Raw genomic sequence first — 15,975 nt, forward strand, 5'->3', positions numbered from 1 at the left:
TGGAGAACACAATTCTCAAGTTATAAATCAGTCACTTGGTTTTACAGTATATTGGTTTGTTGTTGGATTTATATAATATCCAACTCTATGACTCCATCTTGTATTAGCAAATTGTATTATCCCTGGGTTGGGTTTTTTTTAGTTTGCTTGTTTTTTCTATCTCAGTTTGCACTAAATTTACAAACAAGGTCAGCTAGGCTCTGGTTCAAATGGTAACTCTTTCTGAGGGTGAGATTCTATTGATTCTATTGATTAGGGTCTTAAGGACTTTGTCCATTGCAGTCATAATTGGTTTAATTAGGCTGACACCTACAGCCCCATGTCATTACCAGTAAGTGAGGAGGGATCCAACATGGCAGTGATTCTTTCTTAGGGCAAACCCAGCACCAGCAGTGAGTAGGGTTCCAGACCCCCAGAAAGAGGCAGAAAAACCCATGGCCTGTGCACCCAGGGTGTACTCTGGGGAGGTGCTACTGGTGAGTAGGGCAGGTACACCCAGAATATAAATTAGTTGGAGAAATACAAGTGATCTGAGTCCAATGCTTGTCTATGCCATCCACCACTGAATGGCAGGCCAGCCATTGTCCAGGAACCTGCATATCATGGGACAAGGCTTTCCTTGAAAATTCTCTCCCTGCAGATAGCCAGGGTGCTTAACATGAAAAGAAGCTGTAACCCCAGCCTTATATAGAAGCCATCAGCAGAAGTTATAGGCTTATGGGGGCCCACTGCAAAAGGGAAAATCCAAAGGTCTCTGGATTTCACATTAATGAGTGATCTTAAGTTGCATTTCCTAAGGTCAGCTCCATCTTCATGTATTTCGCGAGTTCCTCCGTCGTCACTACTTATTTCTCCCTTCTGTTGCTGGGTTCCTGGGTAGTTAACCCATATCCTGCCTCCCATTTGTTCAATAGGAATTTTCATTTTTACTTGAATCTTTGAGTAGAACCAGGTGTACTTGTCTGGGTTTAATCATTAGATTGTGGTCGAATTGCTCTCCCATATCGTGTGAACAAAAGTTCATGGAAATTTTCATTTTAGAAATTGTACTTTTGGACTTAGCCCCCGGCTGAGAAGTAAGAAGGCCCAGCGTACGGATGGCAGCGAGGGGTCAATCCAAGCCCGGCGTTGGGTCGGGGGTGGAGGAGTCGGAAGTGGTTGGGGTTTGGGGGAGGAGATCCGCTCACACACAAGAGGAGGGTGTTGAGCCGCCATATCTGCTGCTGCCGCCGCAGTTGCGAATGCAGCATCGGCGCTCGGCTGCCTCCGCGGTGCCGCTAAGGATCGTGTCGCTGCCGCTTGGCTCTGCGCTCCTGCTGCCTTACACCCGCTGGCGGAGCCCGCTCTTTCTGGCCTGTTGAGCCCGCTCCCTCCCTGCCGCACATCAGGTCCTGAGACCATGGATCCGGGCAGCAGCAGCAGCGACTCCGCACCCGAATGCTGGGACCAGGTGGACATGGAAACACCGGGTTCGGCCCCGAGCGGAGACGGAGTCCCCTCGGCGGTGGCCGAGGCCCAGCGCGAGCCCCTCAGCTCGGCCTTCAGTCGTCAGCTCAACGTCAATGCCAAACCCTTCGTGCCTAACGTCCACGCCGCGGAGTTCGTGCCGTCCTTCCTGCGGGGCCCGGCCCAGCCGCCCACCCCCCTGGCCGGCTTCGCCAGCAACGATGAAACCTGTACCGGCGCCGGAGACCCTCAAGGTAAATGGCCGGGACGGGGGGCACCTGTGGAACCTTCCAAAGAGGAGCCTTTAGTGCTGTGTGAAGGTTCCAATTCAGCCTTTACCATGGAACTTTCAGAACCTGTTGTAGAAAATGGAGAGGTGGAAATGATCCTAGAAGAATCATGGGAGCACAGTAAAGAAGTAAGTGAAGCCGAGCCTGGGGGTGGTTCCTTGGGAGATTCAGGGCCCCCAGAAGAAAGTGGCCAGGAAATGATGGAGGAGAAAGAGGAAATGAGAAAATCGAAATCTGTGCTCGTACCCTCAGGTGCTCCTAAGAAAGAACACGTAAATGTGGTATTTATTGGGCATGTAGATGCTGGCAAGTCAACCATTGGAGGACAGATAATGTTTTTGACGGGAATGGTTGACAAAAGGACACTTGAGAAATATGAAAGAGAAGCTAAGGAGAAAAACAGAGAAACTTGGTATTTATCCTGGGCCTTAGATACAAATCAGGAAGAACGAGACAAGGGTAAAACAGTAGAAGTGGGTCGTGCCTATTTTGAAACGGAAAAGAAGCATTTCACAATTTTAGATGCCCCTGGCCACAAGAGTTTTGTTCCAAATATGATTGGTGGCGCGTCTCAAGCTGATTTGGCTGTGCTGGTAATCTCTGCCAGAAAAGGAGAGTTTGAAACTGGCTTTGAAAAAGGTGGACAGACAAGAGAACATGCGATGTTGGCCAAAACAGCAGGGGTGAAACATTTAATCGTGCTCATTAATAAGATGGATGATCCCACAGTAAATTGGAGCAGTGAGAGGTATGAAGAATGTAAAGATAAACTGGTGCCCTTTTTGAAAAAAGTCGGCTTCAGTCCAAAAAAGGACATTCACTTTATGCCGTGCTCAGGACTGACAGGAGCAAATATTAAGGAGCAATCAGAGTTCTGCCCTTGGTACACTGGATTACCATTCATTCCATATTTGGATAATTTGCCAAACTTCAGCAGATCAATTGATGGACCAATTAGGCTGCCAATTGTGGATAAGTACAAGGATATGGGCACTGTGGTCCTGGGAAAGCTGGAATCAGGATCCATTTTTAAAGGCCAGCAGCTTGTGATGATGCCAAACAAGCACAATGTGGAAGTTCTTGGAATACTTTCTGATGATACTGAAACTGACTTTGTGGCCCCAGGTGAAAACCTCAAAATCAGACTGAAGGGAATTGAAGAAGAAGAGATTCTCCCAGGATTCATACTTTGTGATCCTAGTAATCTTTGCCATTCTGGACGCACGTTTGATGTTCAGATAGTGATTATTGAGCACAAATCCATCATCTGCCCAGGTTATAATGCGGTGCTGCACATTCATACTTGTATTGAGGAAGTTGAGATAACAGCGTTAATCTCCTTGGTAGACAAAAAGTCAGGAGAAAAAAGTAAGACACGACCCCGCTTCGTGAAACAAGATCAAGTCTGCATTGCTCGTCTAAGGACAGCAGGAACTATCTGCCTCGAGACATTCAAAGATTTTCCTCAGATGGGTCGCTTTACTTTAAGAGATGAGGGTAAGACCATTGCGATTGGGAAAGTTCTGAAACTGGTCCCAGAGAAGGACTAAACAATTTTCTTGATGCCTCTGCACGATACTGTGAGGATAATTGACTGCAAAAGTTCACCACCTCTTATTTACTGCCCATTGACAGACTATTCTTCATATTTTGCAAAGAGAAATTCACAGCAAAAATTCATGTTTTGTCAGCTTTCTCATGTTGAGATCTCAGTTATGTCACTGTTGAATTTACAGTCGAGTTTCCTTCCTCTATGCCACTCTGCTTTCTTGGACAAAAATCAGTAATAGCTTTGTAAGTGATGTGGATGTAATTGCCTATAACAATGAAAAATTAATCTATTTTTTAATTTTTCATTTTCCTTTAGGATAATTAGACAACCCTTGTTCCACGCAGATGAAATCAGAGTGTGTCAGTATGTGTGTGTGTGTACGTGTTAAAAAGACAACTAACATGTGAATAAAATACTCTCTTTGAAACTCTTGGGTATTTGAAATGCTTTTGAATAATATTTAAAATTTGTATGTACTACTATTCAGTTAGCTTTTTTAATTTCTCAAGTAATTGAATATGTCTTATCACTTGCACTTTTAAAAACTATTCTCCACTGCTTTAAATGAGGAATATACAAACAACACACGTTTGTATTAAAGGAAAAAATTTTAATTTTGAAAAAAATTTATTTTAGGGCTCTTCCCAGTAAGCTTTGTTGTCGTTGTCCAAGTCCAGTCAATAAAGGAGCCTTTCTGCTTCCCCCCTTGTAATTTGAAAATGAAAGGCTCAGGCCATCTTTATTTGTACAGTAATTCCTCACTTAACATCATTGATAGGTTCTTGGAAACTTCAACTTTAAGGGGAATGATGTATGGCAGGTCCCTAAATAACATCATTCAACAGTATTTTGTTATAAAGTTGATGAGGAAAATATGATTTTGTTATAGAGTCACAGTTTCCAAGAACCTATCAACAACATTAAGTGAAAACTTGTTTTCCTTCAGGTCCCATAACATTGAGCATGGCCAAATTACAAATATACTTGGGGATTCAGACCATATGTTGACTAGACTTTACCTGTACTCCGTGGTCTTAACACACTCCTTGGTTTTGTTCACCATGAAACTTACGATGTGGGACACAACACAATAAGGGACATGACTATTAAGAAGATAAATGCTTGCAATAAGGCCGTAGGCCATTTTAGTAAAAAGTAAGGGTTAGTGAGGGTCCTGAGCTGGGAAATGAGACCACTTCACCCTTCTACACTTAAGTGCTTGGGGTTGATAGGAAAGGTAGAAGGTCATTTTTATAATTAGATCATGACCTACTCTTGGGGTCAGAAGCACTGGACATTTCTCTGAACTTCTTTAGGAAAACATCAATTGTGGATTCGGGTGGCTATATTCATTGCCGGGAGAACAGCCTTGTAACCTGTATAACTATCGACAGCTGAAGAACTTTCTGTCTTGGTAAGTGGGCAGTGCCCAGTGCAAACACCTGCCCGATGGTGGGCAGAGCCAGTTTCTCTTAGGCACAGCATTATACCTGGAGTAAGAGATGGTTTGCTTTGCTGGCAAACCTCACACTCGTGGCCTGGTTGAACAGGTGTGGAGACTGCTGCCATGATACCCTGGGCCCATGCTCAGGCAAAGGCGGTGGCCCTTTCTTCATGGTCCCTTTGTGTACCCGTATATGTCCAGGGTGTCTAACCTGTCAGAGAGAGACACACAGGTCTTGTCAGAGCATCAGTAGTATGGCTCTACTGTGAATCATCCATCATAGATCTTCATGGCACCCACGTGGGAAATGAAGATTTTTACTTTGTCATATGTCAACCAATCTAATCCACAGGGATGTGCCCCATGCTGTCTTGGACCCAGTTTTTTAATCATTAGAATGTCACTAGCAAGAGTTTCATCTTTATCATAAGGGTTTCCCTTCTTCTTGGCTCTGTGTGCTGAACCAATCCAACACTTGAGTTTTGCCCTGGCAGGCACTTTTTTAAGAAAAATTATTTTTGATGCTGCATCACTCTCACTGTTTTGTAATTTTATTAATTTACCAATAGGGTTCTTATGGATATTTTCCACTGATAGGCCAAAACCACAAGCCAGGATAGAACTATTTGTCTCCATCCAATTTGAATAATTTCCCATTAAAACTGGCTCCTAAATATCTTTCTCAGTCAGTTGTTTAGCAATTTCTCTATTAGGAGCTCTGAATTGTATAAATATATAAAAATACACACTATATACATATACATTATATATATACTGTATACATATATACAGAGTATATATAATATATAACCTGTGTGTATATATATGCACACATGCCTTCAGAGAAAAGGATATAAATCTTTGGAAGTAGATTTTAGAAATCTGGATAGTAGAATTTAGAAATGCAATTATTTGCATTTCAGTGAGAAGCAGATCATCCAGATGGTTGAAGACATCAGACTCTGGCTCTTTAAGAAAGTAGGTATAAACTCACGGTAACAGGTTTTTCTAACTTCCTGGATATTTTACTTTATAGTTGTTGATACCTGCTTTTTCAATACTCCAAATTGGAGCCATTCACAAACACAGTACTGGTTTTGTTAGGGCATCCGATTACTTAATGAAGCCATATTCAGGGAAGTGTCCCTTCAGAGGTACCCTTTGCCGTCAATTCAGACCAGTTTAACTTAACTATCCTCAGAGCTTCATCTCCAGTTCCTAGCAGCCAAGATAACGCAGAATCTCCTCAAGTCTGGCTGAATGCATGCTGTAAGCACACTATGAACTTCCTATTTCAGGCTTTCTTGGTGTCTATCCATTGGCTCTTGGCAACTTTTCTCCCAAGGTTCCTTCTTTATTCCTCTGGTCATTATGGGACAAATATGAGGAGATTCAAGGAAAGGGGCCAACTTATTCTGTGTTTCAGCAAAGACCCAAAAGGGAAAGAAGGGTGAAAATTTGGGCCAGGTAGAAGCTAGCAGACTTCCACATTACTCACTTTGAGCATCTTTCTCTGGTACCCAGGAAAAATTTCCAGTGCTTTTATTGTCCACTAAGGTCACTGTTCCAGTCCTCAAAAGACGAATCCTCTCTCAAAGTAGACCCTCCTTTCACAGTATCATGATTTTGGTTCACTACAATGCAAGAACCTGCCCTTTAAATGTTTGCTTATATATATTTTGCAGTGCAAATACTCAACTCACTCATTTTAGTTAAATGGGACTGTAAAGTAGCAGGAAGATAATTAGTTATCATGTCATGGTCATTAAAAAAGAAACTATCCAACAACCACAGAAGTTCTGTGAAAACCTGAGCATTTGAACATGTTCACATTCCTCCAGTGCCTGTTTTCATATTCAATATAACTATATTTTCTGTTGAGACTTGGCATATTTCTAGTTTTCAGTTACAATATCTACTCGTAGATGGCCATTGAGGGAAAGGAGAATTTGATCCGAGACTTCTCCCCAGTGACACTACTCATTACTTCTATGGAGTGGAAAAAGTGGACTTGCCTTAGAATTTGGGAGAGGCTTTTTCCAAGCACCCCGTGTGTGTTTGTTAATGTTAGACAAATCACCAAAATCAACAAGGAAACGGAAAAAGAAAAGAACCTACTGAATGAATATGCCATGTATCAGAAAACGGAGGGGAAGAAAGCTTTACTTACATACAAAAGGGCCCAGCTTACAATTTTACACTATACAGCCTGTAGAAAATTGAATATTGGCTTTCCACACAGTTCAATCTTGCATTCAAGTATGCCAGATTGTTTAGAAGAAATGTGTCTAAATTCTAGGGAGAGTCTCTCTTCCCATACTTAGCCTTAAGAAAAACTGTAGTTTCTTTTGATAAATCAGTGTTGATAAAAGTTTCAGGCGCTAGGACTCAGGCATCCATCAAAAGGGATTGCAGCAAAGCCCCTTATTTTCTACTCATTAATAGTAAACAATCAGCATTTGCATAAACATAATTTGCAGACATTTCTCAGCCCTCTAATGAAGGTATTTCTCTCTTTAGTTGCTGAACTTTTTCAAAAGTCCAAGCAGAAATATCTCAGTTTTAGCATGAGAGGACAAAAAAAAAAAAAAAAAAAAGGATTTGTTCACAGTCAAGCTGCTGTACACAATCATGCCACTGCATCTCTCACTTGATATGATATATGTCCAATATATATCCAATTATAGCTCTTTCACATTTGAGGCACCAAGTAAAGGCTTCTTCTATTCTCTAACAGAAACGTATATGAATGATCTCCTCCTGAGTCTGCTTTAATTGCTCTACTGCAGTCTAACGGTGACCTATTGCCACACCAATAAATTCACAGAAGAAGGATTCATTGTCACATGGCAAGTGACCAAGAAATACCCCAAATGGCTTCTGCAGATTTAGCTAGTAGTCCCTAGATTAAATGTTAGTGTTTGATCTCCACTCTTGAATTTTTTTGCACTCTCCTTTAATTGATGCTCCTATGACATATATTATTTAGCTTTCTAAACTGCCTTAACTTCTTTTGCCAATTTGGTAGCGTAGAAATGCACAGGTGAAATAAAATGTAATATTACATTTATTAAACATCCAAAGGCTTAGATCCTGAGTGATGCTAATGACAGAACGCTGCATCCCCATCCAAGTTCTTCAGTGCGTGCTAAACCAAAAAGAGCTCTTATCTTAAAGGGTAGATGATCCACAAGCATAAATTTTATACATTTAAGAAATGAATTCAGAGAATTTAAAGGTCAGGAGATATATTTAAGGAGGCCCTAACCTTAAAGCATGGTGATTGATGCCAGATGAGAGATCGTTTCACAAGATCCTGGTGGTGAATAAAATGTCGTGACCAAATGTTAACAAAATTCAAGAACTGTTTGCCTCCATGGAAGGCACACTATTCAGGGCCTGGAGAAAAAGTGGGGGCATGAGAAAGATAATACTGATTTCCTAGCAGAATCTGAGCTGTGCCCACAGGTGGCCAGGGGATGAATGTGTATCAGATTCATTCTGTAAGACAAAGAAATCAAAGCTGCTGACAGCACAGGCAGGCAGCATGGCAGCCAGGTCTGAGGATGGGGAGATCACCAAGCCTCACAGAGCCCCAAGTACGAGTGTTAGACTCCACACTATCTACCAACGCCTGACTGAATTAGTGGCACCCAAGATATCACATGTGACCTGAGTGTGCAGACTGGTAATAGTTAAAATGAGGGGCAAGTTCTACTCAGGACGACTCTTGGGCACTCAACCCTGCCAACAGCTCCCACCATCAGGATGGTGGCCAGAATCAAAATATGTCCTCCTCCTGACATGGGCTATGCCTAGCATTGTGCTGAGCAAACAATGGACCTCTTTCCCCTTTCGTGCTATTTTCGACGGTGATCTTGGTAATCCACAAACTTGGCTATAACCCATGGCAGGGAGAAAAAGTAATGCCCCATGGAGCCCCCATTCAGAATGCTGAGCAAAGCACCTGGCCCGTCCCCTGTGAGCCTCTGGTCTCTCATGCATTGACGTGGACATAATGCCAGTTGCTTGTTTTGTAAGACTGTTCTGAGGACTGAACAAGATTCAGGTACAAGGAGTGCCTGGACATAGTATGTGGCTCAATTATTGCGAGTTTATTCCCTTCAGTCCATATCAAATGCTTACCCCTGGCTATGTTTTTGACCCTAGGAGTTCTGCTTTTCCTTTCTCACTAGATTTGCTGATTGTGGACGCAACAGCCCTTCCCACCAATATCAGGTGGTAAAAATACTGATTTTCTTCAAGGAAGCAATATGTCTTATCCTGAGGGGGCTCCCTCAAGGTTTTTTCAGTCATGTCTATCATGATCCCTTTTGTCCGATGATGGTTTTTCAGCCTCGCCTGCAACTATCAGTGGGCAAGTGACACAGTTCTGCGCAATCAGGTGTACAAGGAATGTGTTGGGACTTCTGTAAAACATACTGTTTCTTTTTCTTTTACTTTTTTAAATTATTATTATTTCAGCATATTGTGGGGGTACAAAAGTTTAGGTTACGTATATTGCCCTTACCCCCCCACCTCCCCGCATCAGAGCTTCAAATGTGTCCATCCCCTAGACAGTGCACATCGCACTCATTATGTATGTATACACCCATCCCCTCCTCCACCCACATCTGCCCGACACCCAATCAATGTGATTCCTAAATGTGCTCTTAGGTGATGATAAGTGAAACCAATTTGATGGTAAGTACATGTGATACAGTTTCTTAATAAGAAGGACACACATGAGAGAAGAGGATGGTGGTACTTGGAATGTGATAGAGATGCCTGGAGCTGTTGCAGCCATGTTGTAGCAAGCATGAACTCACAGAGTCAACTTGCTGAAAATGGTTGAGCAGAAACATGAACACCTTGGTGTCTTTGTGGGACTCTGAGCAGCTGAATCAGCACAAGTGTACTTCCAGACTTCTTAATTGGAGGGGGATAAAAGAGTAAGGTCCTGTTTGTTTATACCATTAACTATAAACTTTAGGTGCATAGTAAACTCATTCAAAGTTATCATTTAGAAATACTGATGCCCTAGCCCCGTATCCAGAAGTTGTGATTTCATTAGTCTGTATTGTGGGTTTGGGCATTTTAAAAAACTTTCTGTTATCAATAGCAGATAAACGACAAGATATCTTAATAATATTATAAAGAATGCAAGGGCCGGGCACGGTGGCTCACGCCTGTAATCCTACCACTCTGGTAGGACGAGACGGGTGGATCGCTCGAGGTCAGGAGTTCAAAACCAGCCTGAAAAAGAGGGAGACACCGTCTCTACTAAAAATAGAAAGAAATTATCTGGACAGCCAAAAACATATATAGAAAAAATTAGCCGGGTATACCAGCATGTGCCTGTAGTCCCAGCTAATCGGGAGGCTCAGGCAGGAGGATCGCTTGAGCCCAGGAGTCTGAGGTTGCTGTGAGCTAGGCTGACGCCACAACACTCTAGCCTGGGCAACACAGTGAGACTCTGTCTAAAAAAAAAGAAAGAAAAAAAAAGAATGCATGTAGATCTCACACAGCTTCATCAGTTAATAACTCATGGTCAATCTTATTTCATCTAAACCCCGACAAACTTCTCTCCACCAACTGGTTATTTGGAAGCTAATCTTACACATCAGGTCCTTAGTAAAAGATGGAATATGTAGTTCTAAAAGATGTAGACACTTTAGGTCAAGCGCGGTGGCTTACATCTGTAATCTCAGCGCTTTGGGAGGCCAAGGTGGGAGGATTGCTTGAGGCCAGGAGTTGGAGGCCAGTCTGGGCAACAAAAAGACCTCGTCTTTACACAAAAAATTTAAAAATTAGCTGGGTGTGGTGTGGTGGCTCGTGCCTCTAGTCCCAGCTACTATGGAGGCTGAGGCAGGAGGATCACTTGAGTCCAGGAGTTTGAGGTTACAGTGAGCTGTGATCATGCCACTGCATTCTAGCATGGGTCACACAGTGAGACCCTCTCTCCAAAAGAAAAGAGTAGTGGACACTTTAAAAATATAAGCACAATAACATTGTCACATGTAAACATTAATTGTAATTTCTGAATATCTTTACATACTCATTCCTAGTTGAAATTTTTCAATTGCTTATAAATATTTTTTGAAATTTAATTTTCAACTCAGGATCCAATTTTCTTTTCTTTTTTTTTTCTTTTTGAGACAGAGTCTCACTCTGTTGCCTAAGCTAGAGTGCCGTGGCCTCAGCCTAGCTCACAGCAACCTCAAACTCCTGTGCTCAAGTGATCCTCCTGCCTCAGCCTCCCGAGTAGCTGGGAATACAGGCAGGTGCCACCATGCACAGCTAATTTTTTCTATATAGTTTTAGTTGTCCAGCTAATTTCCTTCTTATTTTTTTTTTTTTTTTTTTTTTAGTAGAGACAGGGTCTTGCTGTTACTCAGGCTGGTCTCGGACAACTGAGCTCCAACGATCCTCCCGCCTCGGCCTCCCAGAGTGCTAGGATTACAGGCATGAGCCACGGCGCCCGGCTCCAATTTACTTTCCTGCGTTACAATTTGTCAATATGCCTGTTAAGTCTCTTTGAAGCTATAGGTTGTCCCTTCTCTCTTTTTCTCTTGCAATTTATTTGCTGAAGAATTTGAGTCTTTTATTCTTTGGAGTTTCTTACGGTCTAGATTTTGCTGACACCCTCCGTTTGTCATTGTTTAACATGTCCCTCTCTCTCCTGTCTTCTTTGCAAATTGGTAGTTAGAGATAGAGGCTTCCTTAAATTCAAGTTTGCTTCTTTCTTTCTTTCCTTTCCTTCCCTTCCCTTCCCCTTCCCTTTTCCTTTCCTTCCTTCTTTGCTTACTTCCTTCCTTCCTTTCCTTTTCCTTCCCTTCCCTTTCTTTTCTTTCCTCTTCCTCTCTTTTTCCCAGGTGTTGCTATGTTCTTCCATGTGGAAACACAGAACGTGTGGCTGTCTTTTGTTTTTTGGATGTTAGCAGACATTGATGATTGTTGCCTAGGGCCAATATTTCATCACAGATTATACAGTGACGATATTCCCTTTCTCTTTCTGCATGTATTGGCTAGGATGTTTCTTTAAGGAGAATTCTCCACTCCTTAACTATTTGGTGACACACCAGATAGTTGATATGCAAATGAAAGGATACTTAGTTGATTCTTTCCTTTTATTTACCTGTTGTCAAATAATGAATTTATTCCTTAGTACTTTTAAAGGTGACCACAAAGTATATTTTAGAATTGTTATGCACGAAATATTTAAACACAATGTGTTTAAGTCTATTTCTTATCCTTATAAATGCTCAAACTGCCCCCTATTTAGGCATTCAGCTCCCCTGGCAATTCTGTGGTTCTTGCAAGGGTTGAGAAGCATTGGTTTAAGTTGCTGTTAGTTGGTTTTTCTTTGTTATTGGAGCTAGATGCATAACAACCTAATGTAAAATTCAGGATTGGCTCTTGAATTCTTTTTACATGCCCCCAGTAGTCTTTGATAGCTGCTTCCTGTTTTCTTGTACATCAGGTTGTTCAAGTCTCACCTTGTCCATTTCCCAAAATTAGCTAATTCATTGTGTAATTTTGATTTTTTTTTTTAGTGGAAAATGCTTTTTAGAAAGTGAAATCATGGTGCTTGACTGCATGCTACTGGGTTCCTCATACTTTCTGGGGCCTTGCAGACTCCAGGACAGAACTAAGAGGTATGTAGTTTTTAAAGGAAAATGCATCATGTCTTCATACTGATACTTCCCATTCAAATTCAGGGCTCCAGGATGTGTACTTTCTATCATTGATCTTACTTCATTCAGTATATCCTTTTTCTGAAGGCACAAGTCCTTTCTGGCAATAACACCAATAAAATTACTCCTTAGTCTTAGCCTCCAATTTACACACAAAAATATTTTAAAAATATGCCAACACAACTATTAAAAATACTGATTCTGTGCCATGGAATCACTGCTATATGTAGAAAAAAAAAAAGGAAAGAAATACTAATTCTGAAAAGGTTTCAAAATTGTATGTGGTTCTTTTGGTTTTCAGGTTGTAGCTGAGTAAGAATGTACAGAAGAAATGATGATGTTTTAAAAACATTAGAAGTAGCCGGACGCGGTGGCGGACGCCTGTAATCCTAGCATTGTGGGAGGCCGAGGCGGGTGGATTGTTTGAGCTCAGGAGTTGGAGACCAGCCTGAGCAAGAGGGAGACCCCGTCTCTACTAAAAATAGAAAGAAATTATCTGGACAGCCAAAAACATATATAGAAAAAACTAGCCGGGTATAGCAGCATGTGCCTGTAGTCCCAGCTTCTCGGGAGGCTGAGGGAGGAGGATGGCTTCAGCCCAGGAGTTCGAGGTTGCTGTGAGCTAGGCTGATGCAACGGCACTCTAGCCCGGGCAACAGAGTGAGACTGTGTCTAAAAAAAAAGAAAAGAAAGAAAGAAAAAAAAAAGAATGCATGTAGATCTCACACAGATTCATCAGTTAATAACTCATGGTCAATCTTATTTCATCTAAACCCCGACCAACTTCTCTCCACCAACAGGTTATTTGCAAGCTAATCCTAAACATCAGGTCCCTTAGTCAAAGATCCAATGTGAAGTTCTTAAAGATGTAGACACTTTAGGTCAAGCGCGGTGGCTTACATCTGTAATCTGAGCGCTTTGGGAGGCCAAGGTGGGAGGATTGCTTGAGGCCAGGAGTTGGAGGCCAGTCTGGGCAACAAAAAGACCTCGTCTTTACACAAAAAATTTAAAAATTAGCTGGGTGTGGTGTGGTGGCTCGTGCCTCTAGTCCCAGCTACTAGGGAGGCTGTGGCAGGAGGATCACCTGAGCCCAGGTGTTTGAGGTTACAGTGAGCTGTGATCATGCCACTGCATTCTAGCATGGGTCACACAGTGAGACCCTCTCTCTAAAAGAAAAGAGTAGTGGACACTTTAAAAATATAAGCACAATAACATTGTCACATGTAAAAATTAATTGTAATTTCTGAATATCTTTACATACTCATTCCTAGTTCAAATTTTTCAATTGCTTATAAATATTTTTTTTTTGAAATTTGATTTTCAACGCAGGATCCAATTTTCTTTTCTTTTTTTTTCTTTTTGAGACAGAGTCTCACTCTGTTGCCTAAGCTAGAGTGCCGTGGCCTCAGCCTAGCTCACAGCAACCTCAAACTCCTGTGCTCAAGTGATCTTCCTGCCTCAGCCTCCCGAGTAGCTGGGAATACAGGCAGGTGCCACCATTCACAGCTAATTTTTTCTATATAGTTTTAGTTGTCCAGCTAATTTCCTTCTTCTTTTTTAGTAGAGACAGTGTCTTCCTGTTACTCAGGCTAGTTTCGGACTACTGAGCTCAAAGGATCCTCCCGCCTCGACTTCCCAGAGTGCTAGGATTACAGGCACCAGCCCAGCGCCCGGCTCCAATTTGCTTTCCTGCGTTATAATTGGCGAATACGCCTGTTAAGTCTCTTTCAAGCTATAGGTTGTCCCCTCTCTCTTTTTCTCTTGCAATTTATTTGCTGAAGAATTTGAGTCTTTTATTCTTTGGAGTTTCTTACGGTCTAGATTTTGCTGACACCCTCTGTTTCTCATTGTTTAACATGTCCCTCTCTCTCCTGTCTTCTTTGCAAATTGGTTGTTAGAGATAGAGGCTTCCTTAAATTCCAGTTTGCTTCTTTCTTTCTTTCCTTTCCTTGCCTTCCCCTTCCCTTCCCTTCCCCTTCCCCTTCCTTCCTTGCTTCCTTTCCTTTTCCTTCCCTTCCCTTTCTTTTCTTTCCTCTTCCTCTCTTTTTCCCAGGTGTTCCTATGTTCTTCAATGTAGAAACACAGAACGTGTGGTTGTCTTTTGTTTTTTGGATGTTAGCAGACATTGATGATTGTTGCCTAGGGCCAATATTTCATCACAGAGTATAGAGTGACGATATTCCCTGTGTCTTTCTGCATGTATTGGCTAGGATGTTTCTTTAAGGAGAATTCTCCACTCCTTAACTATTTGGTGACACACCAGATAGTTGATATGCAAATGAAAGGATACTTAGTTGATTCTTTCCTTTTATTTACCTGTTGTCCAATAATGAATTTATTCCCTAGTACTTTTAAAGGTGACCACAAAGTATATTTTAGAATTGTTATGCACGAAATATTTAAACACAATGTGTTGAAGTCCATTTCTTATCCTTATAAATGCTCAAACTGCCCCCTATTTAGGCATTCAGCTCCCCAGGTGATTCTGTGGTTCTTGCAAGGGTTGAGAACCATTGGTTTAAGTTGTTGTTAGTTGGTTTTTCTTTGTTATTGGAGCTAGATGCATAACAACCTAATGTAAAATTCAGGATTGGCTCTTGAATTCTTTTTACATGCCCCCAGTAGTCTTTGATAGCTTCCTGTTTTCTTGTACATCAGGTTGTTCAAGTCTCACCTTGTCCATTTCCCAAAATTAGCTAATTCATTGTGTAATTTTGATTTTATTTTTTTAGTGGAAAATGGTTTTTAGAAAGTGAAATCATGGGCCGGGCGCGGTGGCTCACGCCTGTAATCCTAGCACTCTGGGAGGCCGAGGTGGGCGGATCGTTTGAGCTCAGAAGTTCGAGACCAGCCTGAGCAAGAGCGAGACCCCATCTCTACTAAAAATAGAAAGAAATTATATGGACAGCTAAAAATATATATAGAAAAAATTAGCCGGGCATGGTGGTGCATGCCTGTAGTCCCAGCTACTCAGGAGGCTGAGACAGGAGGATCGCTTGAGCTCAGGAGTTTGAGGTTGCTGTGAGCTAGGCTGACGCCACGGCACTCACTCTAGCCTGGGCAACAGAGTGAGACTCTGTCTCAAAAAAAAAAAAAAAAAAAGTGAAATCATGGTGCTTGACTGCATGCTACTGGGTTCCACTTAGTTTCTGGGGCTTTGCAGACTTCAGGACACAACTAAGAGGTATGTATTTTTTAAAGCAAAATGCATCATGTCTTCATACTGATACTTCCCATTCAAATTCAGGGCTCCACGATGTGTACTTTCTATCATTGATCTTACTTCATTCAGTATATCCTTTTTCTGAAGCCACAAGTCCTTTCTCGCAATAACACCAATAAAATTACTCCTTATTCTTAGCCTTCAATTTACACACAAAAATATTTAAAAAATATGCCAACACAACTATTAAAAATACTGATTCTGTGCCATGGAATCACTGGCATGTGAAGAAAAAAAAAAGGAAAGAAATACTAATTCTGAAAACGTTTAAAAATTGTATGTGGGTCTATTGGTTTTCAGGTAGTAGCTGAGTAAGAATGTAC

At 41.7% G+C, this 15,975-nt stretch overlaps 1 protein-coding gene across 1 annotated transcript; it reads left to right on the forward strand.

Annotated features, from left to right (window-relative positions):
• The first annotated feature begins 1,213 nt into the window (after positions 1-1,213).
• Positions 1,214-4,008, forward strand: GSPT2 (G1 to S phase transition 2). Its single transcript, XM_069463267.1, has one exon. The coding sequence runs from the start codon at positions 1,400-1,402 to the stop codon at positions 3,284-3,286; it is 1,887 nt and encodes a 628-aa protein (XP_069319368.1). The 5' UTR covers positions 1,214-1,399; the 3' UTR covers positions 3,287-4,008.
• The last annotated feature ends 11,967 nt before the right edge of the window (positions 4,009-15,975 follow it).

Source organism: Eulemur rufifrons, chromosome 30 (assembly GCF_041146395.1).
Source record: "Eulemur rufifrons isolate Redbay chromosome 30, OSU_ERuf_1, whole genome shotgun sequence".
In the NCBI taxonomy this organism is placed as follows: Eukaryota; Metazoa; Chordata; class Mammalia; order Primates; family Lemuridae; genus Eulemur; species Eulemur rufifrons.

Excerpts from the sequence above, each read along its gene's own strand:
- GSPT2 (XM_069463267.1), top strand. The coding sequence starts at position 1,400 with ATGGATCCGGGCAGCAGCAGCAGCGACTCCGCACCCGAATGCTGGGAC.